Source organism: Akebia trifoliata, chromosome 16 (assembly GCF_017979445.1).
Source record: "Akebia trifoliata isolate Shusen 1 chromosome 16, ASM1797944v1, whole genome shotgun sequence".
In the NCBI taxonomy this organism is placed as follows: Eukaryota; Viridiplantae; Streptophyta; class Magnoliopsida; order Ranunculales; family Lardizabalaceae; genus Akebia; species Akebia trifoliata.
Genome location: NC_141390.1, coordinates 1693589 through 1718702, shown reverse-complemented (window position 1 = coordinate 1718702; position 25114 = coordinate 1693589). Strand labels below are relative to the sequence as shown.

Genomic DNA, 25114 nt, shown 5'->3' with positions numbered 1-25114 from the left:
ACTAATTTAAATAAATTTTATTTTGATTGCTTTGAGTGATCATGTTTTTTGTTATTACAGATATTATTCCAGAATAAAATTGTTAGCCATTGTGAAGCTGAATTCAGTATATTGAAGTCGGAGAGAGAGGAAAGGATTGGTTAGCTTCTCCTGCTGCAGCTCAGCCAACAACAAAACCTATAGGTGTTGCTCCGCCTACCTCTGGGAAATATGTGCCAAAGTTCTGGCGTGAGAAGACTGAGGGACCTTGAGGAATGGCGCCAACCCCTGAACCTGAACGATGGGGCAGACAGGGAGATTATGGTGACAAGTAGCGCAACGATGAGCTCAAGAGCATCCACTTGGTCATCCAAACTTTGACACACCTATTTTATATATTATTATTATGTTCTCCTCGAGCTACTACTAGTCACTGGAGGCAAATCAAACTGCCATATGTAGGATTGAGGCCTAAATGTGTTTTGCGGTTGGTTGAAATTAGAGGTGTTACTTTTTGGACTTCCAAATTGGGCGAGTTCTAGTTGAGGATCTAATATTTTTTTGAAAAAAGAATACCCTATAGCGACGGTCAGCGGCCGTAGCTAAAGGCTTAATATATATATATATATATATGGAAATGTTCAGCACCAAACATTTTAGCAAATTTTTTTTCAAAACATAGGTTAGAAGTTTTGGAATGGGCGGATTTTTGGTGAGGATGATCTCCTCACCGTAGAGATCATCCTCACCAAAAATCAGCCCATTCTAAAACTTCTAACCTATGTAGGACAAAAATGATTGGCTAAAATGTTGGCCAAAATGTTTGGTGCTGAACGGAACCCATATATATATATTTTAATAAAATACCTTATAGTGACGCCAATAGCGGCTGTCGCTGTAAGTCCATATACTGCCTGTTGCTATATGTATTTGCGACGGGTTTTTCCTCTATAGCGACGGTCGCTATATCCCTAAATTTTATGATTTTTAACCGTTGAATATTTTTTTCGACAAGGCCCAATTCGATGAACCAATTCGACGGTCGAGACTATCGAATGGTCCCATAATTCAACGGTTTTGGACTGTCGAATTTTGAAAATTTTCACGTAGTGGATTTGGATTTCATCTTCTTTAGAGATGAATCTAAGATTTCCTTCATACACAAATTAGATTGTCATCCTTAATTATTCTTGTAAAATCTTGCATTATCAGATGAAATAGAGGATTCCTCAAACCATTTTGAAATCAGGTATGTGTTCTTGAAGCATATCGGCTATCCCTTTGTAGAGATCAATGGAAGTTTCTCTCTCTCTCTTCTTCTTCTTCTTCTCCACCTTCTTTCTTCTTTTGCTTCATTTGAGTGGGTTTGCTGCGGATACTAGATCGAATCTCCACAGTTTGTTAATTGGAGATTGACCTGTTTGATCTCTTCATAACAAGGCTTTGATTTTTTCAATTGGAGGTGATGCCATCTTTAATGAAGACTTCAAGGTTGGGAGGAGAAAACCCTTAGATTTGAAACTTTAATTGGAGATCGACTCGTTTCATTCTTCGTAACAAGGTTTTGATTTTCAGTCAGAGGTGATGCCGCCATTAACTCAGATTTCAAGGTTGGGAGAAGAAAACCCTTAGATCTAAAACTTTAATAGGGAAAAGAGATGTGATCCATTACAATGTTCTTTTTCTATCACAACAAATGTAGTCTACGTGGAACATTTTATTTTTATTTAAATACATAGGACTGCGTGCAGGGCTGGTTCAGGAGCCCAATGTGTTTTAAAAACTAACCAATCTTGCCACGTAGACACTATGCTGAATCTGGACTTTTGGAAAGTAAGCCAAGGTGAGATTACATGTTTCTATGAGGTTGTACTAATTAAATGAGGGTATTACAGTACTTTCACTCTTTTTAAATAGAACACTGTTTTATATAGTGATTTAATTAAGTCAATGAAAGTCAAGGGCGGCAGACCTCATATTTCATTTCGTGAGAGAGGAGAGGGGTATCCCTAATTTCACCAATTTTATAAAAGGGTAAGGCTAAATTTCTCAAAAAATAATTTTAGAAAGTCAGAAATCTACTCAAATTAAAATAATTTCATCCCGTGGGCATTCCCCCCTCCCCAAAGCAATCTATCTTTTCAAAAAATCGATACCCCTTTCAAGTATTCACGTTACAACCTACCCTTCAACTTCTTGCTGTTAACTAACATATTGTAGACATAGACCTCCATTGTGTCCCAAGCATATCTTAAAAAAATTTGGTCATCATCCGATGTTAAGTTGTTAATGCATTCTTCAATTTGAACGACATTACTCAAAGTAGAACATTCCTTCCTCTTTGGTAAATGCAGACTTCTCTTGATCTTATAATGCCAATGAGATCTAGTTATATATGAAATGCTCATTCATTTACAACAACCTTTACTTGTCGATTGATTTTTGTTAGTGGAAAATTGTCTTTCAAATATACTTTGTTTGAATTATTCTGTCAGGTTGAATTACAAAATCAACACTCATAGATTTGAATTGAAATAATAAAAACTTATATCTTGCGATACATTATTAGTATCTCCTTCTCATTTTTTTGAGGGGATGGAATCATGTTTACCAAATTTAATATATAACAGAGAAAATTGGAATGGAGAAAATCAGAGAAGATCCGTGTCAAAACCCCAAATTTTTGTACCTTGATTCCTTACTTGAGTGATTCTAGATACATGATTTATTAGGTGTGATACGCAATTCTTGAGCATTAAATACCAAGCCTTTCATTCATTACAATAGAGAATTACATGATCTCTAAACAGCAACAGATCCTCTATTACAGATACAAAATATTCAAATATAACTAGGTTCTTTGTCACATCATTGCATCTTCTACTCCTAATCCATGACTTCCACCTCTTCCTCGTCTGTTGATGTGTAAAATGTTAGTAAGTAGTGAACCCTAAACTAGAGATAATCCACAATTCCAAATTACAAGTTACAAGTTATAATATAACGATTTCGTTATATTACCTATACATTCCAGTACATATGACACATTAATTTGAAACTTAGGGTTTTTTCCAATATTTACCAAAACATGAATTGGATTGCCTAAATGGTTGGCCTTCAAGAAGGGATCGAGCTCAAGGGCATTAAGCTTAAATTTACAAGTTTATTGACCATCAATTTTAAACAGTTGACTAGAGAGAATTTTTTTTGTTTTTTTTTATTTTTCAAATCTGATCTAAACCATGATTACTAGATTACTGAGTTGTTTTGTTTTGTTAAATATGATGTTCTATGGGCTATAAAACAAGAGCTACATTGATTGCGGGTTACAGAGGATCCACTCCCCAACTCAACTCTGGTAAAATATGATGTTCTATGGGTTATCTCTGTTCTGACAAAAAAAAAAAGGATGGACGAGGATGAAGACGAGATACAGGCTAAAGCTAAAATGAATGTATCGAAATGTTGAAAAACTGATACGTTTTGGTCGATACATTTTGATGTGATACAATGAGAAAAATATATTTTTTTTACTTAATAAAAAAAAAAAAAAAACCTTTATAATCCCATGAAGTTCAAGCATGGTCTTGAATTTCACAATCTTCAGCTACCTGAAGAGCAACATGAGTGGCTGCATTGCTTTCCAATTGTTCAATACGGTGAGCATTTCTGGCATGACCATGAGGGGTTATCAAGCTAGTGAAACCAGTTTTGTTAAGCAATGACCAATGAACTTTGTCCTCAAATGGTGCAACCTTGCTTAGTAATTTCAAGGCAAAACTTGCTCTTTCTTCGCATTGTTCATTGGGGCTCTCAACAATATGCTTGAGTATAGCATGTGAGAGTTGAGAGTATAAAAAGTGTAACTTCTCCACAAATAGTTGTTTGAGGTGACTGTATAACTCATTGATGGATGCGCACGGTCAGCTTCAACTAACTCCAATTGAGATTTAGATTGAAACCCTCCATCCATAGATCTCATAACAACTTCAGAACAATGTTTCTTTACTGAAGATTTAATGCATTTGTTACCCTTCCATATATATTTTGCCATCATCCATTTAACTTTGTTAGGGAGATTTCTGGCACTCATTTTCTTGTCGATGAAATAAATGATTTCGAAGGCTTCATCTAGGGTGTGAACTAGAGAAGTACTGAGGGAATCCGGAAGTGAAACAATGGCCATTCTTAGAAGGAGCACAACTGAAAGACACGATACTCGGTTATTTGATGAAAGTTGAAGCTCGTTAGATGGAGTAGTTTTGCAAAAGAGTTGTAACATATGAGTTGGAGAATTAATTTTATATTTCTCGATCAACCTCTTCACATCCTCTCACTTTTCTTCTGTATGTAACTGATCAATCCACTCCTAGACAAATAGGGTTCTTCTTCTCTCACTAAATCTGTAGCTTCACCATTTCTTTGTTTACTAAAGTATTTTTTAGTGCCTCTCATCACATATGTTGCCAACACAGTCACGCAAAAAGGTAGTAGAGTTACAAATATATTCTCTAATAACCAAACAATAACGCCAAAATTCATATTCACAATCAGCCTTAAGGCTTTAACCTCGCTATAATAGCGATATAATTTCCATTCGGCCTTCTTACGTAATGTTCTTCTTCAAGGTCAGTGTTGCTCGCCACAGTAAGCCATCTAAAGCGAATTGCTATACAACCTATCGTAATGGTAAGACCCTGAGTAACAACCACCATCCATATTGACCATTTATAACCTGAAACTCCATAACCAAACTCCATCATATTGTTAAGAATGAGGGATTTAATTGCAGCTTGTGAAAGAACCACCGTTCAAAGTATGGGAATCACTCCCATAGTCATACCAGGTGCAATATCACTGATAAACAATTGAGGGTTGTGTCCATCACTAGACAGATAAAACAATTTCATTCAATTAATCATACATTTGTTCTCCAAACTTCGTGGGTCACCATTTTCAAGTTGTTCTTTAACATCATCAAGGTAAATATCAGAACCAAAATGAACTCTAAAAGTAGAATCCCATAATGCAAGTAGCAAAAGCACCATACAAGACATGATTATTATGACATGTTCTACAATGAACGCAAAGATGACCCTAGTCGTCATTTGTATAGCAACATTGACAACAACGGCTATTACAAAGATGGTCAGGAAGGCCATGTTGGAAAGATGTTCATAGTGATTCTGGGATCCGACTGAAGGGAAGAAAAACCCCATGGAGATGCATAAGTTTAGATAGTTGATCGTGAGCAGAAGGCATTGAAGTGGTGAGATCTACAGGGAGTTTTGTAACTATTGTAAGAAGTGTGAGCATTAAAGGAATTGAGTGAGAAGAATCTACATAGCATCCATGGCTTCCTAGAACGCAGTCCATACAACAGATCAAAAATCATAAATAGAAAACATATCGAGGTGGCTGCCGTTGTATATAAGCCAATCAAAGGACTTGCAGAAGAATAATTGTGATCATCAGGTGTTGCATTCAAACCTGAATGATTCTCCATTTGCCTTTCTTTTGGTGGAACAAGCAAGTCGTCTTCTTCTTGTTCATGTATATAACAAGGACTATGCATTTTATATTATTTTTTGGATGTATTTTGGTCTATATGAATTGTATATTATATAAATTTCTATTTAATAAATGTCATTAACGCTATCTATCTATCTATCTATATATATATATATATATATATATATATATATATATATATATATATATATATATATATATATATATATATATATATATATATATATATATATATATATATATATTTTGTCGATTAAAGGTGGGTTAGGCAGACCCCCAGCTAGAAAGAACAGGATTACAACCTATCATAGGCATGCTCAGAAGCATCCTTACATATAATGTCTACCAACCACTGAGGGAGGTCCATATGCTCAAGAATAACTCTGCCTAAAGAAGGAAGGAGTGAAGCAAGAAAGTCGATAGCTTTGTTGCATTCTCTATAGCAGAAGGTGAACTCGATTCCTAATGCTTTGTTGCATGCCCCTGCTTTTTTGCCAATATTAGATATTAATCCCTATGTTTTCAAACTAATGTCATTCCCCTTGACCTTGGTCCGTATCACTGACAAAAAGAAGATGACATAAATGACCTTGTCTTCAACCTAAAGCCAAAATCTTCTTATTTTTTACCTAGAAAATATGCCATTTTCAAGCTTAACACCAAGAAGGTACACTACGTGAAAACTGGAAAATTCGATGGAAAAATTGACGGGCCAAGGCTTACGAATTTTAGAAATTGAATTTTGACAGTCTAGGACTATCGAAATTCTAGATATTCCCAGATTTGACGGCTTAGAGCTGTCAAATTTCTCCCATCCTTCATTAATTTGATAGTTTCGGCCCGTCGAAAAAAAAAATTTGACAATGAAAATTTCGACGCCAATTCGACCCCCTTTGTCTATCTAATATTATGAAATTTGACAGTTCAGGCCCGTCAAATTTGGGCTTTTTTCACATTGTGGTACGTCATTTTTAACTTATACCCTCTTCTTCAATCCATTACCTGTTAACGCATTGTAAAACATCGTTTACTTTTCTACGGAAATCTATTCTCCACTAGAAATCATATCTTGTTCTAGATGTTTGAAGGTTGAAGGGGATAGAATCTTCAATTTTCTTACCTTCATTGTCTTGTAGAAATCCTTGATTTTTCTACCCAAAAGTCCATGGAACTTCCACTTCACCGTCGTGGTTCGAAGATTGAAGAAGATGGGTTCTTAAGCTTCAACCTAAAGTTGAAGAAAAGAATGAAAAACTTAACCCTGAGGTTGATGATTACTGGTTTGGGGGAGAAAATCAGCTAGAGATTTAAAATAATGGCATTTAGGTAATTTATGGTAGTCTTTCGTAGAAGACATAAGTCAAGGGGGGCATGTTATCAATTTCAAAATACAAGAGGGTATTTTTTTATATTGAGAAAAATATTAGAGAAAACCTTCAACGTCGATAAAATCATAGATCTTAGGGGTAACTTAAGTAAGCTTGAGTCGCAACACACTAAACTGATGCGGTTGATAAAATCAAAGATCCTTGATACATGTTCCATGTGCCTAGGGGTAACTTAAGTAAGTTAGTTTGAGATGTATAGGATCATTGAGCCAACCCCTCAAAGTTCTCTCAACTTCTCTCAATCCAAACATAGCAGTAGTGAACACTTTGTATTTATTCTTTAATTTGGAAACATGTTTGTTTGGATGTGATTTGATTGTTCTTGTTGGTTTTACATAAATAAAATATCAGTTTCCTTGAATTTGAAATTAAAAAAGAAATTATGGTTTTTATTTTTTCGGAGATGAAATGATGCTTTTGAGGCCCCCCTCATACCATTACAAGGGGTACCAAGCTTGAACCCTTTGGTAACTTACCCCATATTCCCCTAAATCTTTTTATTTTTATTTTTTTGGTTAAAGTGATTTAGTTTGACACTTTGGCATTTATGGTTGTAAAGTTGAAATCACCATTTATCAAATGGGATGCAAATATCTTCTTCGGCTACTTCGCATTGGCAAAAGACAAGATGCTGAGAAAGGTTGCAAAGGTTGACAATGGCCCAAACAACTATCGATAACCAAAAAATAGTAACTCACTACTCAGGCATAAAGGACACAATTGTTTCTTTACCCAAACTACTATTCTGCAAACTTGTTCAATATTTGCAATTTTCAAACAATATTCTTTCACTGGTTGATCTGATGAGACTCCGTACTGATACGAGGTACATTTCATTTTTTAGGAAAACATTCTATGCATAAAAGAATTGATATAAGAAGAGAAGCCATCTCTTCACATAGCTCATTTGAGAAAATCAAAACCCTGTCCCCTACTACTACCTACAACACCCTTCCCTATATCCCCCTCCACAACTTTCCCAATAGAAGTATTCAACTCCTTTATTAATAATTCTAACTGGAGGTAGTCACCAAAAAGTTCCCTCATTACCGAAGTGCCCCAAGAACAAGTCGTTAAAAGTGGCAAGGAAAATTGTCCATGGAAAGATACTCAAGATCTCATTCATGATCACGGCATGCACAAGTCACAATAATATCTCCTTGAGGACAAGTAGGACTAGCATTATGAAGCACATAATAACAAGCATCGTAGCACACTTCACCACTCCTCTTTTCCTTTGCGTTCTCTCATCCAACAAAAGTCCAACACACCTTGAATGACAATGACCCAAGCGGGAGCAATACATACTAAATAGATAGATGAACAAGACAGAAAGAGGACCTTCGCCAATTGTTTAAAGCCTTGCTCTACTGTGGCTATAACATTTTGAATGTCATAGTCTATCCGATCAACAATGGTCCCCTGTTGGAAGAAACAAATTCAGTTAGCCACCCTTGGAGGAAACCTATGGAGCTAGTAAATTTGGGAATCTGCTAACTGGTTCTATCACAAGTACCGAGAGAACCTTCATGATTATAGCAAGCTCGTTTACCGATTCCACCACCTACAAAAACAAACGTACATAATTGTAAATAGTATAAAGGCTTATCATGGATCTACAAATGTTCTGATTTTGTTACCATGGTATTGTAAGGTTACCAATTCATAACCTTATTCATAGGATTTGTTGTAAAGAGGAGTGCATGATCTCAAATCGGAAACAACATTAGGCAGCGAAATGTTTGCATTTACTTGACTGATATCTCTCTCCCTTTCTGTAGTGAATGCCTCATTTTTCTTTAGCTTTGACATTTGGTAATCTTTAAAACCTTGAAAAGACAAAAACAATCCAATAAGCTTGAGTTCAAAAAACTATATGTCATGAACACGAGGCTAGTATTTATAGATGAATCATGATTTAGACCACCATTTAGAATACTTATACTACATGTGTTATGGAAATTAATTACTTAAATTTGACAAGGAAAACAACTTACTATATCCTTGAAATCATCGTCCACTTTACATTTATTTCCATTCAAATTGATCTCCAAATCAACCTCGTCTTGACCCTATACCATAGAGCAAAGATTAATAAAATCTGATAAGCACACCACTACTGTCTGAGCTATCAAGATTTTGATGTTTGGATGCAGCATCAAGCAAGGTCTATTACTAAGGAACTAAGAAGGAGAAAAGAAGGGAACGAGACAAGTCCATGCATATTCGAATAAAATAAAAGTTCAAGCACCCAAAGAGGGGGAGAAAATTTGTTAGTAAATTTTGGATTGGAAAATCAAGAGGTGATGGTGTCGAACCACTTTCCACAAATCTCTAATCTTCAATGGGTCCCCTGTAAGTTTGGCTAACCCTATGTTTTCTTTAGCTGATAAAAGTTATCACTTACACAATATAAAATAAAATATGCAACCATACCTCTTTATGCTATTTGAGATGCTTCAAATAACTAGATTGCTTCTTTCGAAACTCCATTGAAAGGTTCTGAAGGTCAGTGGCAAGAAACTACAGAACATAGATTCATTGCTATATTAGAGCTTTGAAAACCTCACAAAATTGGGGAAAAAGATACCCCTTTTTGGTTATAAACGTAACATCCTTAATTTAATATGTTAATAGATCTTCTTGGTGAAGGAAAGGAGATTAAGCTTATAAGCAACTCATAGGGTTTGAGTCATTGAAGAGAAGACGATTGGGAAGAGAGAAATTTGATTTGAATATGATTTTTTTTATTTTGATTTGGGTTATAGATGCGGGGAGGTGTTTTTAAATAATGAAAGATTTAAGTAATTAAAATAGCACGTGCTATTTAAATGTGTTCTATCGTCAGATTTCGTTAAATCTATATTTATCTAATGTTTGAAAACATTTGTGTAGATGTTGGTTTGAGAGTTTGGTAAGGGAACGTGACCCTATATATATAATTTTTTTTTCTTTGAAAGCAAAAGAAAAATTAATATTACAGAGTTGACAATGGATATCCAGTTTCCTACCATGCAACAATGGCCCACCGACCTAACATAAATGACAATACGAAAATTAAATCGGCACCTTGTACTAATAGAAAATAAATAAACATGCACATGAAAGTAAATTATTTCTGGGTATTCATTCATCAACCCCTACATAACATCACAATGTAAGATGCAAATATCACTCCTTGGGTGTGATTCTGACATTTTATCATTCTATCCATTTTTCTGGTATTTACACTTTTCGCCATTTTCGAACTCAAACTATTTTTTTCAACGTTTATCAAAACAATGTAATTTCTTTAATAATAACCTTTTTAAAATTTTGCAATTCATTTTTAACAATTTAATTGAAAACTATTGTAAATTTAGTCGAAACGGGATTTTGGAAATGCACGGAATTCAAAATGTCAAAAAAAGTATTGTCGGTAGCTAGTGATGGCACCGTCAATCCTACCACCAAAACTAGTAATATGTGCAAAAAATTGGATTTTCATCCAATTTTTTTGGTTCCTTTATTGATTCTTCGATCCATTTTCCCATTGACGATTCAATTGTTAAAAATACAATAAAAACACATCAACCATGAAACTTTCATGTGAATTTGAAATAAATGAAAAGAAATCTACGATTTAAAATAACATTGCAATTTCAATAAAAGCCCTAATGCAATTTTCGCTATCTATTGTTACTAATAGGAATTGAGAGTCCCCTACTGAAGTTCGTGGTTGTCGAAAATTATGAGCTAGCACGAAAATCAAGGTAGGACAATACTGAAGTCAAGGTTGGATGGATTTGAGTGCAAAATGAATGGATTGGTTACAAAACTCTCGATGACGGTGTTCCCTTCTTTCTACGATGAAGAACAACTCTTTCTCTAAATAGATGAAACCTCAAGTAAAGTCTGTCGAAACCCCCTTGCTGGTTTTTTTATGAGAGACAAGAGAAAGGAAGAGAAACTAAGATCAAAGATAGTGAGAACGAAGAGCTTCTCGATACCGACAACTTTTTGTTCTTCGTCGAGGCTAAACGGTGTCTTGTTCACGATGGATCTAAGTGAGAAGAGGGTTGAAACCCTTAGGTTGAAAGTCAGTTGGAGTTCGGGGTGTTGGAAAGAAAAGAATGAAATAAAAAGAACTTTGAGTTCTTTTATTTACAAGGGCTTAAGGGCAAAATGGGTATTTTCCTAACTTGTTTCTATTGTTGGCAGTATCTTGACTTTCCGAATACGAAAATTGGAAAATGAGTACTCCGTTCTTTATAATTTTTTGTTGCAGACCTAATGGTCAGATTTTACTAATTCTCTCTATATTGAAAATTCACCTTTTTAGATTCCATCAAACATAGAAATCGAGGATTTTATAACTTTTCCGTTCGTACTCAAATTTAAGCGTGCTTACAAGCTAAAGTATGTTTTTCAACTAATTTAAGTCCAATGGAAAGGTTAGTTTATATCAAAAGTTAACATATCAAAAGTCAAGAATTCATACCCTAAATCTCACTTTCAGAATTTTTTCAAAATTTTACTATTTGATTTTTCTCGAGATACGAGTTAAAAACCTGGGGTATTACATTTTGAACCTATTAGAACTCAATTTAGACACTTCTAATCACTTCTAATAATAATCTAACACTATTACAAAAATCACTTTAGACAACATCTTGATTTTTTAAACAAACATTTGCTCTCATAAAAAATAGATATCTAAGGTCTAATTTTTTAACGGGATGGAAATGCACCAAATTTTTGGGGTTTATGGATATCAGTTTGCATGAAAATTTTGGCTTTCACTATTAAAAGTTGGGGTGCTAATAGTATAAATAAAAATTAGATAAAAAATAAATCGATTTAATTTGTATTGAAAAATTAGTCTATTCTTTACAGAAGCCAGCTCCAGCTTCAGAAGCTGGCTTCTGGAAGAAACAGAAACTCAGAGCCTGAAAAGCTACATCTAGTAGAAATTAATTCGTTACAAAAGCACATAAGCCAGAAATTGATGTTTGTTTGACAGTTTTTCATTGCTAGATTCTGATAAAATGACCAGAATACCCATAATGTTGATAATGCACCTAGAATGCATAAAAAATGAGCAGAATATCTTAATAAATATTTAATTATACTAAATATATATAAATCTAATAAATTTATATTAAAAAATTATAAAAATAGTTATTTTCAATTTAAATAAATTTATAATTCTATCGAAATTTCGACAGCATCTCTTCTTAAAAATGAATATATGATAAAAAAAATACCTACATAATACACAATCCAACATCCACATAAAAATGAAGGGTGTTTTGGTAATAAAGTAGTGATGATGAATTACTTTTGATCTTGGTAGTAAAGATGAAGGATATTTTTATAATTCTCTTTTATTTTTTGAGGTTAAATTTTGTTGAAAATTTAATTAAAGATGAATGGTATTTTAGTAAAGATGAAAGATATTTTGGAAAATGAAGGGTATTTTGGTAAAGATGAAGGGTATTTTAGTATTTCTCTTTTATTTTTTAAAGTTAAGTTTAGTTGAAAATTTGATTAAAGATGAAGGGTATTTTGGAAGATGAAGGGTATATTGATAATTTTTTTTTGTTTTTAAGGTTAAGTTTGGTTGGAAATTTGATAAAAGATGAAGGGTATTTTGGTAAAAATGAAAGGTGTTTTTGTAGATGAAGGGTATTTTAGTAATCTCATTGTAATTTTTAATGTTAAATTTTGTTGAAAATTTAATTAAAGATGAAGGGTATTACTTGATCTATTTTTATGTTTTTGACTTCCCGCAAAAGCCATTTGAAGAGGTCCCTCTTGGGCAACTTCTTTTAAGAGCCACTTTTGGACTTCAATTGAAATCTGCGGAAGCCAAAAAAGCGCAAATAAACATCATTTATCTGACTTTTCTACCTTAAAAGCAGAAAAAACAAAAAAAACTGGCTTATGAAGCCCAAAAGAACAGGGCTCGATTTTCAAAATTTTATTATTTCTAATCCTTTGGGCATAACACATAAAATAGAATACCATCACTTTTCTTTGCTTAGTCAAGGGTTTTCATCTTCTCAACTCTCACTCTTAAACTCTATGGATTGAATTTATGCCCCCTTCTCTATCTGAGTCCTACAGTCATAAAAAAATTCATCCATCCTAAAATTTATTAGAAACTAGAAAAAGTAGAAACTTCATAAAGTGACTATGAAATAGAAATCCTATTAGAAGTTAGAAAATAGAAACACATCCTACTAGAATTAGAAACTACTAAAAATTGTAGATGTTTTACATCAAATCCCTGTTCTTGAAGAAAACTCGTACTGGGGTTGTTCTTGGAGGCCATTTTTCTTGTTTTCCATTCATCTTTCCCTTTAATCCCTTTCTAATGATATCTGTTCTTTAGACTTAATTTAGAGAATATCAAGCTAGTGCCACTAAGCCACAAAAAAAAAAAAGGAAAAAAAAACAAGTCATCATGTTCTTGTTACACGTACAACAATGACTATTCATTTTATATAAATTTCTATTTAATAAAAGTCAATAACATGTCTTCTGAACCTTCCTGCTCCCTCAACGAAACCTAATGTTTCATTTTATATTTGATTTAGAAGAAAAATAAAAATAAAGTGGGGGGTGAGGTTAGTTTCAGACATGCCCCCACGATTTTATATATATGAAAGATTAATCCCTATTTTTTAAAATCGATGTCATTCCCCTTGACCTAGGTCCTGTCACGAATAAAAAGATGACGTAAATGACCTTGTCCTTTTCAAACTTAACACCAAGAAGTTACCTCATTTTTTACTTATATATTCAACCACTTCTTCAATCAATTATCTTTTAACGCATTGTAAACCATCGATTATTTTTCTACGAAAATCTTTTCTTCTCCACGAAAAATCATATTTTATTCTTGATGTTTGAATGTTGAAGGAGATCGAATCTTCAATTTTCTATGGTTATGTGCACATGCCACGTTAAGAACGTCTTAGCGAGTCAATTTATCATTAATCTAAATATTTACTAACAAAAATATTTAGAGGCATAGGGTTAATTTCGTGGCACGCGTCAATCAAAGACAAGGATTTCACCAAAATTTGAAGTAGGTTGGCTACCTCAAAGTTACTTGAGTGAGTTGGCTCTAAAGAGTTTAAAGCAATGTAAAAAACTGGACGCACTGGAACAAACCAATGGTTCAACCGTACGAACCATTGGTCCTCATGAACCAGTTATTAAATTACAAAATAATATTTTTATTCGGATTTCTTCATGAAATGAAATTTAAGACTTTGTTGATTGAAAGAAAATAGAAAATGTCACCAAAGTCTTTGATGTTTCTGCATTTTTTCATTGATTCATGAAAGAGTCAAGAAATTCTATATATATATATAGGGTCAAGTTCAAGGGACATATGAGAAAACATATGTAAAAACAATGTAACATTAATAAATTTTCAAAATATGGGTTAGAAATTTCGGATTGAGCTGATTTTTTGTGAGGATGATCTCTATGATGGGAAGATCATCAAAAAAAAAAAAAAAAAAAAAAAGAAAAATCAGTCAAATCTGAAACTTCTAACCCCATTAAAAGTGATTAAGAATGAGGACCGTCGATTTTTTATCAATTTTTTGTCAATAATTTGTAAATCACTTTTGATGGATTTAGAAGTTTCTGATTGAGCTGATTTTTTGCGAGGATGATCTTCTCATCATAGTGGCCATCCCTGCAAAAAATCAGCTCAATCCAAAACCTCTAACCCATATTTTGAAAACCATTGTTTTTTCCTATGTTTTTACATATGGCCCTTGAACCGCCCCCATATATATATATATATATATATATATATATATATTTTTTTTTTTTCTATTTCTAATTTTTATGTATTAATAACTATTTATTATTTCAAATCGATCCGACTGTATTAAACCTCGGTTGAACCCTAGTTTGACCATTTGAAAAAAATTTAGGTTTGATTATCCCTAGGATTTTAAAAACATTGTTTTACAGAATTCGGTCCACTTTACCACACAAAAGAAATAATTAAGTGTTTTGGCCAAGGATGTTGTGACAAAAAAGGATGCAGAGTCCTTGAGAACCACGTCCTCTCTCTCTCAAATTCTAAAATAAAAAAAATATGGTTCTTTTATAAATCCAAAGCATCTACAGCATGGTTTTTAAACTCGTCCGAGACCAAGACGTATCGCCCGAGTTAACTCGGTATCAAAGCTGAACGAGACCAACTCACAAAGTCATTTTTTTGACCGAGTTTTATGTCTCACGTTCAAATTTTTGAGTTATCTCACGAGACGTCTCAAATGTATTGGAAAATTCATCCGAGACGACTCCTTATCGGAGCTGAACGAGACGAGATGCGATACCGAGTTTAAAAACCATGATCTACAGTTCTCGAACTTGTCACATTAGAGCAGTTGATTAAGTGTGCCACATGGGGTAGTCAGATTATCTACATTTTTGTTTTATTTAAAAAAAGAAGTTTCATTAACGAATGTTGCACAAAGCCCTGTTCAAGCCATCCTTACTTGTTGCCATGACCACCTTCATGGGAGATAAAAATACCGGAGTTATTACCGGTGACCGGAGATCACGTGGGTCACGATTCTGACCCACAAAAATGTGTGAAAATTACATTTTTACCCCTCTATTTTTAAGTAGAAAAACAGTAAGAAAAATGGTAAATCAAGTAAAATATCGAATGCCGACTTCTCTTGATTTTATAATGCCAAAGAGATCTAGTATATATCAAACGCTCATTCATTAACAACAACCTTTACTTTTCAATCGATTCTTGGTAGGGGAAAATTGTCTTTCAGATATACGATTGTTTGCACATGCCACGCCAGTGAGTATTTTAGTTATTCTGTTAGGTTGAGTTACAAAATCAGCACTCATAGCTTTGAATTGAAATAATAACAACTTATATCTTGCTATGCATTATCAATATCTCATTCTCATTTTTTTGAGGGGATGGATTCGCCTTTACCAAATTTAATCGTGATTGAATATTATATTACAGAGAAAACTAGAAATATTGACAGTCAAAGAAGTTCCATGTCAAAACCCCAAATTTGTGTACCTTGATTCCTTACTTGAATGATTCTAGATACATCATTTATTAGGCATGATACGTAATTCTTGAGCATTAAACATCAAGCCTTTCATTCATTACAATAGAGAATTACAATTAGAACCATTATGAGATCTTTAAATCATTGCATCTTCAACTCCAAATCCATGAATTCCACCTCTTCCTCTTCTGTTGATGTAAAATGTCAGTAAGTAGTGAACCGTAAACAAGAGATAACCAACAATTCCAAATAAATCTTAGAGAAGGAGACAGAGGTAAAGAGACATATCATCAATTTGAAACTTAGGTCCTTTTCCAATATTTACCAAAACATGAATATAGTAAAAAAGAGACATACCTTTATTGCCTTTGGAATCCCATGAAGTTCAAGCATGCTCTTGAATTTCACAATCTTCAGCTACCTGAAAAGCAACATGTGTGGCTGCATTGCTTTCCAATTGTTCAATACGGCGAGCATCTCTGGAATGACCATGAGGGGTTATCAAGCTAGTGACACCAGTTCCTTTAGGAAATGACCAATGAACTATGTCCTCAAATGGTGCAACCTTGCCTAGTAATTTCAAGGCAAAACTTGCTCTTTCTTCGCTTTGTTCATTGGGGCTCTCAACAATATGCTTGAGTATGGCATGTGAGAGTTGAGAGAAAAAGAAGTGTAACATGTCCACAAATAGTTGTTCGATGTGACCATATAACTCATTGATTGATGTGCACGGTCGGCACTTGATGATAAATTCATTGATGGCATGTACATCATCACGTACAACCAAATTTTTCATAACTGGTTCCAATGGTATTTCTTCAATAGTCGTTAGAGTATCAACTAATACTTTCAATTGAGATTGAGATTGAAACCCTCCATCCATAGATCTCATAACAACTTCAGAACAATGTTTCTTTACTGATGATTTAATGTGCTTGTTATACTTGAACATATATTTTGCCAACATCCAGTTAACTTTGTTACGGAGATTTGCGGCATTCATTTTCTTGTCGATGAAATAAATGATTTCGAAGGCTTCATCTAAGGTGTGAACTAGAGAAGAACTAAGGGAATCCGGAAGTGAAACAATGGCCATTATTACAAGGAGCACAACTGAAAGACAAGATATTCGATTCTCTGATGAAACTCGGAGCTTGCTAGAAAGTGACTCTTGAGATGGAGTAGATTTGCAAAAGAGTTGAAACATATGAGTTGGAAAATCGACTTTATATTTCTCCATCAACCTCTTCATATCCTCTTCACTTTTCTTCTGTATCCACCTAATCAATGTTGTCTCTTGCAAATATAGTTGTTCTCTCACTAAATCTGTGGTCTCATCAATATTTTTTTTAATAAAGCATTTTTTAGTGCCTCTCATCACATACGCTGCCCATATAGTCAAGTAATAAGGCATTAGACCTACAAATATGACCGCTAAATAATAAACAATAATGCCAAATTTGATACTTGAAGTAAATTTTAAGCCTTTTAACCTAGATATAATATAGATATACTGTCTATTTGGTCCTCTAAATTCCTGTTCTTCTTCAAGGTCAGTGTAGCTCACCAGAGTAAGCCATCTAAAGCCAAATGCTATACAACCTACTGTGATGGTAAGAAACTGAGTGACAACTATCATCCAAATTGACCATTTATAATCAGAAACTCCGTAACCAAACTCCATCTTATTGTTAAGAACAAGGGATCTAATTGCAGCGTGTAACAGAACCACTGTGCAAATTGGTGGAATTATGCACATAGTAAAACCAGGTGGGGACTCGGTGAGAAACAATTGAGGGTTGTTTCCATAACTAGACATGTAAAACAACTTAATTCGATGAATCATACACTGGTTCTCTGAACTTTGAGGGACAGTACCCTTTTCAAGTTGCTCTTTTATATCATCAAGGAAAACATCAGAACCAAAATGAAGTCTTGAATTAGAATCCCATAATGCAATTAGCAAAAGCACCATAAAAGCCAAGATAATCACATGTTCTACAATGAACGTGAAGATCACCCTAGTGGCCATTTGTATACTAATATTGACAATAATGGCTATTACAAAGATGGTCAGGGAGGCCATATTGGAAAGGCGTTCATAAGGACTCTGACACTATGTGAAAAAGGCCCATATTTGACGGTCTTAGCCCGTCAAATTTCTCAAAATTTGACGGACCCTACCATCAAATATGCCCGTCAAATATTCTCTTGTAGAATTTTTTTTTTTGACGGCCCTGGACTATCAAATTATTGGATAATGGATTTAAAAAAACAGAACCTGATTGCAAGTGTTCATATCCAACATTACTATCTCAATTTGCTTTCTTTTTAGCTTTTCTCTCATTCTTTATAAAACATTCACAACTTATACACTCCTTTAATTTGGGACAATATTCAACCTTTGTTGGTGAACAAACCATCTCAATTGATTTTTTCTTAATGTACAGCATATTGGTACTAGAAAAATAAAATCTTCGTAACATTTCAAATATGAAAGAAAAATCACTCGATAAACTACACAACATAATAAGAAATCTATGTATCCTTCTCAACATAACAAAAATTGTTCCTAGTAGTAGCCATCTCTCTCTCTCTCTCTCTCTAGATGGGGCAGGGTGGGACATCAAGGGTAGTTCCTGCTTGAAGTTGGCCCCATCCTATAAGTCGCCAATGCTTCTCAACCCATCGGCTGAGGGCAACCTTCTCCCCTTTGCTAGTGCACACGGGTGACGTGAGTTGCAGCTTAGCAAGATCATTTGTTACAGCAATAACTCGAGCACCTGTTGACACAGACCTAATGTTCAACATCAGGATCTCACCTTTAGCCAGCTTTGAGACGTTTCCTTGCCTCTCTGTACCCTTGGTTCTAACTCCAAGAAGCCGTCAAAGAAGGAAAAAGTTCACCTAAAAAAGTTGGAGAGCAAGAACAAAGTCATTCATCATTATTCATATTTTACAAGGCACACACAGAATAACATAATGATCTCAGTGAAATAGATGGAACAACAATCTTTTGCTTCTTGGTTTCACTGGTTTCGACATTTTGTCCAACCTGCCCTAATTGATAACGAGCAACATGGATAAAATAATTTATTTGAAGAAATAACTGCTTAGACGACGAACCCTGATATATTTACAACTACACACAAAGTCAAGGTGCAGAATCAAGGAGTCAGGACAAAACTCCATCTACTTGGATGTTGACCAAACCATTTATTTCAGCCTTTGTGCAGTAAAAGAAAACTAGATTCATGTACAAACCAAATGGTCTAGCAAAGAATATACAAGTTGTTTATGCCTTCAATCTATCAAGTTGCTTTTGGACAAAAACAGTAGTTTTGATGGGGACCTAACTGTTAGCACGTCAACAAATTCATCACATTCCGTCATGTCCCACACATGAGAAGATACAGATGCAGAATAGTAAAAGTAATTTTGCAGGTTCAGCTTCTTACCTTGAGTTCAACAAAAACTTCCGGGAGTGACCCAACCTCCCCAAGAACTTGACCCACCAGCCTATCATGTGTTAAAGTGGGGTTCATGGTGGTGCCAATCTCAATGAGACCTATCAGCACGTGTTAACGTGGGGTTCATGTTTAATTGTGTATTGCTTTCCAGCCCCACCATTGTCTAAAATACTTCGCGAATTGTTTCGTTATATATTTCCAACATAGATGCCTACAAATTTTTAAAAGAAAAAAAGGTTAACCTGCATTAATATATCTACACCACAGGCATGCATTTATTTAATCAAATGTACAGAAAAAGATTCAACTATAAAAATTAAATGGGTAACCTGCATCTTGTATTTCCAGCCCTGGGATGCCGATATTTCTATTTTCATAATCGAAAGAAAGAGAGAAAGATAATAGCAACTTAAACATAGTGACTAGGATCTATTGTCATACCTGCTAATCGAGAAAAGTTGCAATGTCTGTTGGGTGGATATTTTCAACATTAAATGAACAAAGAACAGCACAGCGGACAGTTTGTGAAGGAACAGGGCCATATACGTGGATATTGGGAAGAGCACGCAGGTTTTCATAGAGATAACTAGCCAGTTTAGTCTGTAAAACAAAGATAACATAAGGCCAGAAACCAGTTTAAGAACATAGACTGACATCCAACCCGGCGGATTTTTACCTTGTAAAAGGAATTATTTACTAGGTGTTGAGTTGCATTCATCGCACACAAAGATAATAAAACCTAATCCCAAAGAATATCTAAAGTTGAGATGGGATGAGGATGAAACTCAAACATAAGCCAAAATCGCATCGATCAGCCCATGGTTAACTCAATGAGCTACATCAAAAAGCCGAATGGAGTATTCTTTCGGTGTTGTCCAAGTCTCTTGGTCCATTTTGAATCACATGCCCCCCTGGTAATAAGAAACACAGGTGTATATTGTTGTTGCATGAATGGCAATTTACAATTTCATCTGACAAGTAACAAGAATGCATAGTTGATGAAGATTATAATGAAAAGGATTGCTTTGAAGGATAGTCCAAACAATCTAATGACGTACCTGATCTGGATATAATTGGGAAGTCGCAATGTCTAAAAGAGATGGAATCAAAATGGGATACAATAGCAGATGTTATATTGGCTGGGCCATCAACATGGTGGCAATGCTCAAAACAGATTGATTTTTATTTATAGTTATCACCCTTGAGTGATTTGAAGTGTTCTAAGGTGATTGTCATCCTGTTCATTTTTATTCTTTTATCTGTTGTCATTGCCCTCAAATACTAAGAAATCATTGTTACTTCATGGGTAACCCTTTCGAAGGAAGTAGTTTTTAGAGGGAGTCAATTTTACCCAAAAGAGCCAAATCTTGGTTGTGGTCCATTTTAATTTCAAGGACCCGATTGACAATCAGCACAGGTATGAACCTATTTGTACCTGGTTTTTGGCACATTGATCACTTACAAAATAGAACAATGCCGCGATTTTGGATCCAATTTATAATGGAGGGATCAATAAGAAACATTGTTTTGAAAATCCTTCAAAACAGGGGAAACTCTTAAATGTCCTTCAACATTTAAATGCTGTCATGTTTAGGTCTTCCTAAGTTATGAAAATCTGCATAACCAAAATAATACTTCAGATAAGCAAAGGTGGAAGATGTATTTAGCTTGACCAAGTAGATAATTCAATCCACAACTGAAAAAGTAAACAGTGATTTCTTGATATACAAATTATGTGACATAGTAAATGTATTGTCCAAGGAAAATATGTACATTCTTACAACTGATGGCAGTCACAGACCTGTGTGAGGCATTATAGATCGTCCAAAATATCTTAATGAAATATGACCATTACCCAATACGAACCGTAATTGACCCCCGACACCTATGTGAATCCCAAATCAAAGCGCACAATGCCACAAAGTTATTAAAAATTATTCCACTAGAATGTTGGAATTGTGACTACAATAAATATTTTTTTCATAGTGTACTGCTCCCAAAAGAACAAAAATTAATGTTCAAATTCAACCCTATTGTAGTTGTCAAGTAGCTTACTCCAAGACTACAAAAAATACTTGTATGATCCATAAAAGGCATAGACAAACGTCCAACATTCAAAAACTTGCTTACAAAGAAAACCAATTCCATAATCACTTTAAAATAAATTATGTAGATCTCTTTGGATGGAACCAAAAGGAGTTAGATTTCGGTCACTGTCGTTTCAAATTTATTTTTCAATACCACAACTTTGGTGACACTGACAAAAGGTGTAATAAATTTGATAACATGCATATCATTGCTTGAGAATATTTTTTAGGTCCATTTCTTCATTAACCAACACTAACAGCGTGTGGATACACTTTTCAAAACAAAAATGGAAAATGAGAGCAGTCGGCAGCACAATGTCAAGGAAAACATTTCTAATATTACAATGACTATATCTTGGTGTACTTTTTATAGTGCAATCTATACCTTAATGGATGGATCCCTTTTCCCCCAAATTAGATTGCCAATTTTGGGAATCCTCTTGTCAAGCATAATCCATATTAGGCTTAGACCACCACCTACAATTCAATCCCTTGAAAATCAACCATCCAAACCGTGATAGTGCTACATGAAAAAAAAAGGGGTTGATTCGACTCCAAGGACTGTCAAATTTGTTTGGATTTAGCCAAATTCAAAGGACATTGGCATGGAGTTTACCCCTTTTTCACGTAGTGTAGTTAGGATTTTTGGACTTCTAGGTAAAGAGTGACGATTTATTGGAACTGGTGTAGAATTCATGGAAGAAGAGGCATTAAGCTCCCCTCTTTACTATTAGAGTTTGGTAGAATATTCAAGTATATGCACCTATTAGACTCCAATGTTTACAAGTTGGGTCATGTTGAAAAAGTTGAAATCATTTGTTTTTTGAGCGGTATTATATTATTATTGATTATTTTCAGGAAGAGAGAACTAAGAGTCACAAGATAGATCAACCAGAAAGTGATAGAAGGTGTTTTTCTTTGCAAGTTCAAATGTTATCATCTTATTTAAATGTCTAAAAGAAACAGAGTTATTGGAAATTGAAATCAGAAACATCTCCATGCACCAAATAATTTATAGAAACACATAATTGGGTTTAAATTGGTATGCTAGGAATTATTTTAAAATCGTATAAAAGACTGCGAAACTCTAAAACAGAAGTCACGAGCTGGAGCCAATGTTGTAGGGGTGTAAAGCTAGATTAAGAAGGAAGAGTTTAAAAATTCAATAAGAATGCAAAGTTTAGCATGTGGGCATTTATGGCATTCATATGGCGATTAGTACCTACCTGCATGTAAAGCAGCTCGATGGTTCCACCATTTCAAGTGAGTAGCATGTTAAGCACATCAACAACTTGGCAGTTGCGGAACCACGAAGACCAATCTTTGAGGATTTCTACGATGTAAAAGAATCTTAGCTAATTAAACTTCCTTACCAAATCAATTATCAAAATCAGAAGACCAAGCAAAATAGAGTCAAAGACAGGACACTAAAAACAAAAAGAACTTACCCATGTAGGTTCAAGACCCATCAGGCTGCAGGCTCGTGCTGCCACTCCAAGGCAACCATGAGAAATTGCAACGATTCCAATGGAATCCGGAACAAGTTATGCAAATCAAAACAGAATTAAAAATTAAAATAGTGTAGGAAAAATTACAAATAATACAAACATAAACTCTCATCAGCAACATACAAAAAGATCATCATAAAGCACAAGAAAAATAAAACAACGCAACATGCATTCCCACTAACCCTGCAGGGCTAGCATCCCTTGGTGGATGTTGAGGTGTCAAATGGTATTCACTACTAGTCACCAACGAGTCACAACCTAAAATTGCTTGTTACATGCTTAATCTTCCAAATCTTTAAATTGATTTGTAGCACTCTTTCGTATTGAAAAAAAAAATTGTTCATAGAAATCTAGGATCCATCAATCATAGAAATTTGTTCCAAATAACAGCCCATTGACAGCCCAAATAACAGCCTTGCATACTCCTTTAATCAAATTGTAGAACTTGTAAAGAAATGCCACACAACAAGGTCATTTTTAACTATGGATATTTTGCTTACAAAAAATAACAATAAGAACACAAACAGCCCAATAAAAAATAAAAAAATTGCATTCCACCTTCATTACACAGCTTGTCAATCTCCAATTTTCTAGGCTTAGTTAATATATTTCCTACACATAAGGTTCACAAATTTCATCATTATTCTGGTAGTAAATTAACATAAATATCTTCAAGAAGTTATTATAAATAAAACTAATTAAGCCACTGATTATTTCGATCCACATACCTCAGATTTGTCATCATGAAAGGCTCCGATCTTGAATCTTCTTTTCCACCTCAAAATACATTTCAAAAGAGTAGCTGCCAAAGAAACTCCAGTACTAATGCTCAAGTCAAGAAGTGGAATTATGATTTCTAAATTGGAAATTGAACAAATAATTAAGTACCTAAAACATGCTTAAACAAACCTATTTATATTTTATAGACTTTCGGCCCTCATCCTTAATGAGACCAAACATTCAAGTGGTTTTTTCACCTATTACTTCATTATATTAGTAGCTAGCAGCAGACCATTCTAATCATAAGGTTGCGATCACAGATTTTACAGAAGGAAATTTTAATTTAAATGGTTGAAACTCAAATCAAATGAGTTTAACTCAAACTACTTCAATCTTTAGTGGATTAATGGAAGAACTAAAGTCCTAACAATATCAAAACACTCAGATCTATAAAATCTTTGGGATCTATAATCAAATGTTTATCTATTCTTAAATTTTTCTTCATGAAGCAAAATAAACGCATTTGGAAAATAAAAAATCAAAACTAATATATTTTGTGAAATTAGGAACCCTAGATTTCATCTTCAACAATTTGAACAGGGTTATGGATCTACCAACAAGAGAGAGAGAGAGAGATAAACTCACCTTAAAATTCAACAGAGAAATTTCAAGAGGTTAATGGCTTCTTCTTCACTCCATCGTTCCAATGTTGAGAGATCGAGAGATAACTTCGACAAATCAGAGAGAGAGAGAGAGAGAGAGAGAGAGTGAGTGATCAAATACAGAGAGAGATCGAGGGTGAGATGAGATCAAGGGAGACGGAGAGATGAGATCGAGAAAGATCGATCGAGAGTGACACACAAAGTGAGAGAGAGAGAGAGAGAGAGAGGGAGGGAGTGAGACTTGCAATCGCAGCAGTGAGAGAGAGAGAGAGAGACTTGCAATGGCAGCAGAACGGGTTTAATGGGAGAAAAACCATGAAATTCGTGGTCCAATGACCGCGGAATTTGAGTCGTAAAATTCGTCGGGCCTTGCCTAACAAATTTTTTTGTCAAATTTTGTAGTTTTCACGTAGTGTGAGCTCCAAGAGAAGGAAAGAAAAAACCCATGGAGATACATATTAAGACAGTGCTAGTAAGTTTAGATATCTGATCATGAGCAGAAGGCATTGATGTGGTGAGATCTACCTGGCGTTTGGTTGCTATTGCAAGAAGTGTGAGCGTAAGGGAATTGAGTGAGAAGAATCGACAAGGTATCCATGGCTTCAAAGAACGTAGTCCATGCAAGAGATCAAAAATCATAAATAGAAAACATACCGAGGTGGCTGCAGCTGTATATAAGCCAATCAAAGGAATTGGAGAAGAATAGTAT

The 25114-nt window shown here is 34.5% G+C and overlaps 1 protein-coding gene and 1 pseudogene across 14 annotated transcripts; both read right to left on the bottom strand.

Moving 5' to 3' along the window:
- Nucleotides 1-7931: 7931 nt before the first annotated feature.
- Nucleotides 7932-10140, bottom strand: LOC147382191 (syntaxin-43-like; annotated as a pseudogene).
- An 8221-nt stretch (nt 10141-18361) lies between these two features.
- Nucleotides 18362-24843, bottom strand: LOC147382190 (uncharacterized). Of its 14 annotated transcripts, none has more exons than XR_015173422.1 (8): nt 24389-24843; nt 23933-24000; nt 23752-23845; nt 22964-23635; nt 22742-22848; nt 19870-20028; nt 19417-19639; nt 18362-18865 (listed from the first exon to the last, which is right to left on the bottom strand). XR_015173422.1 is itself a non-coding variant. In XM_086427838.1 (5 exons), the coding sequence occupies exons 2-5, from the start codon at nt 22982-22984 to the stop codon at nt 18862-18864; spliced, it is 291 nt and encodes a 96-aa protein (XP_086283964.1). In that variant the 5' UTR covers nt 22985-23635; nt 23752-23926; the 3' UTR covers nt 18362-18861. The 14 variants fall into 14 exon arrangements, 1 of the variants encoding a protein (XP_086283964.1); XR_015173426.1 differs by having other exon boundaries at nt 23752-23825; XR_015173420.1 differs by lacking the exon at nt 23933-24000.
- Between the last annotated feature and the right edge of the window lie 271 nt (nt 24844-25114).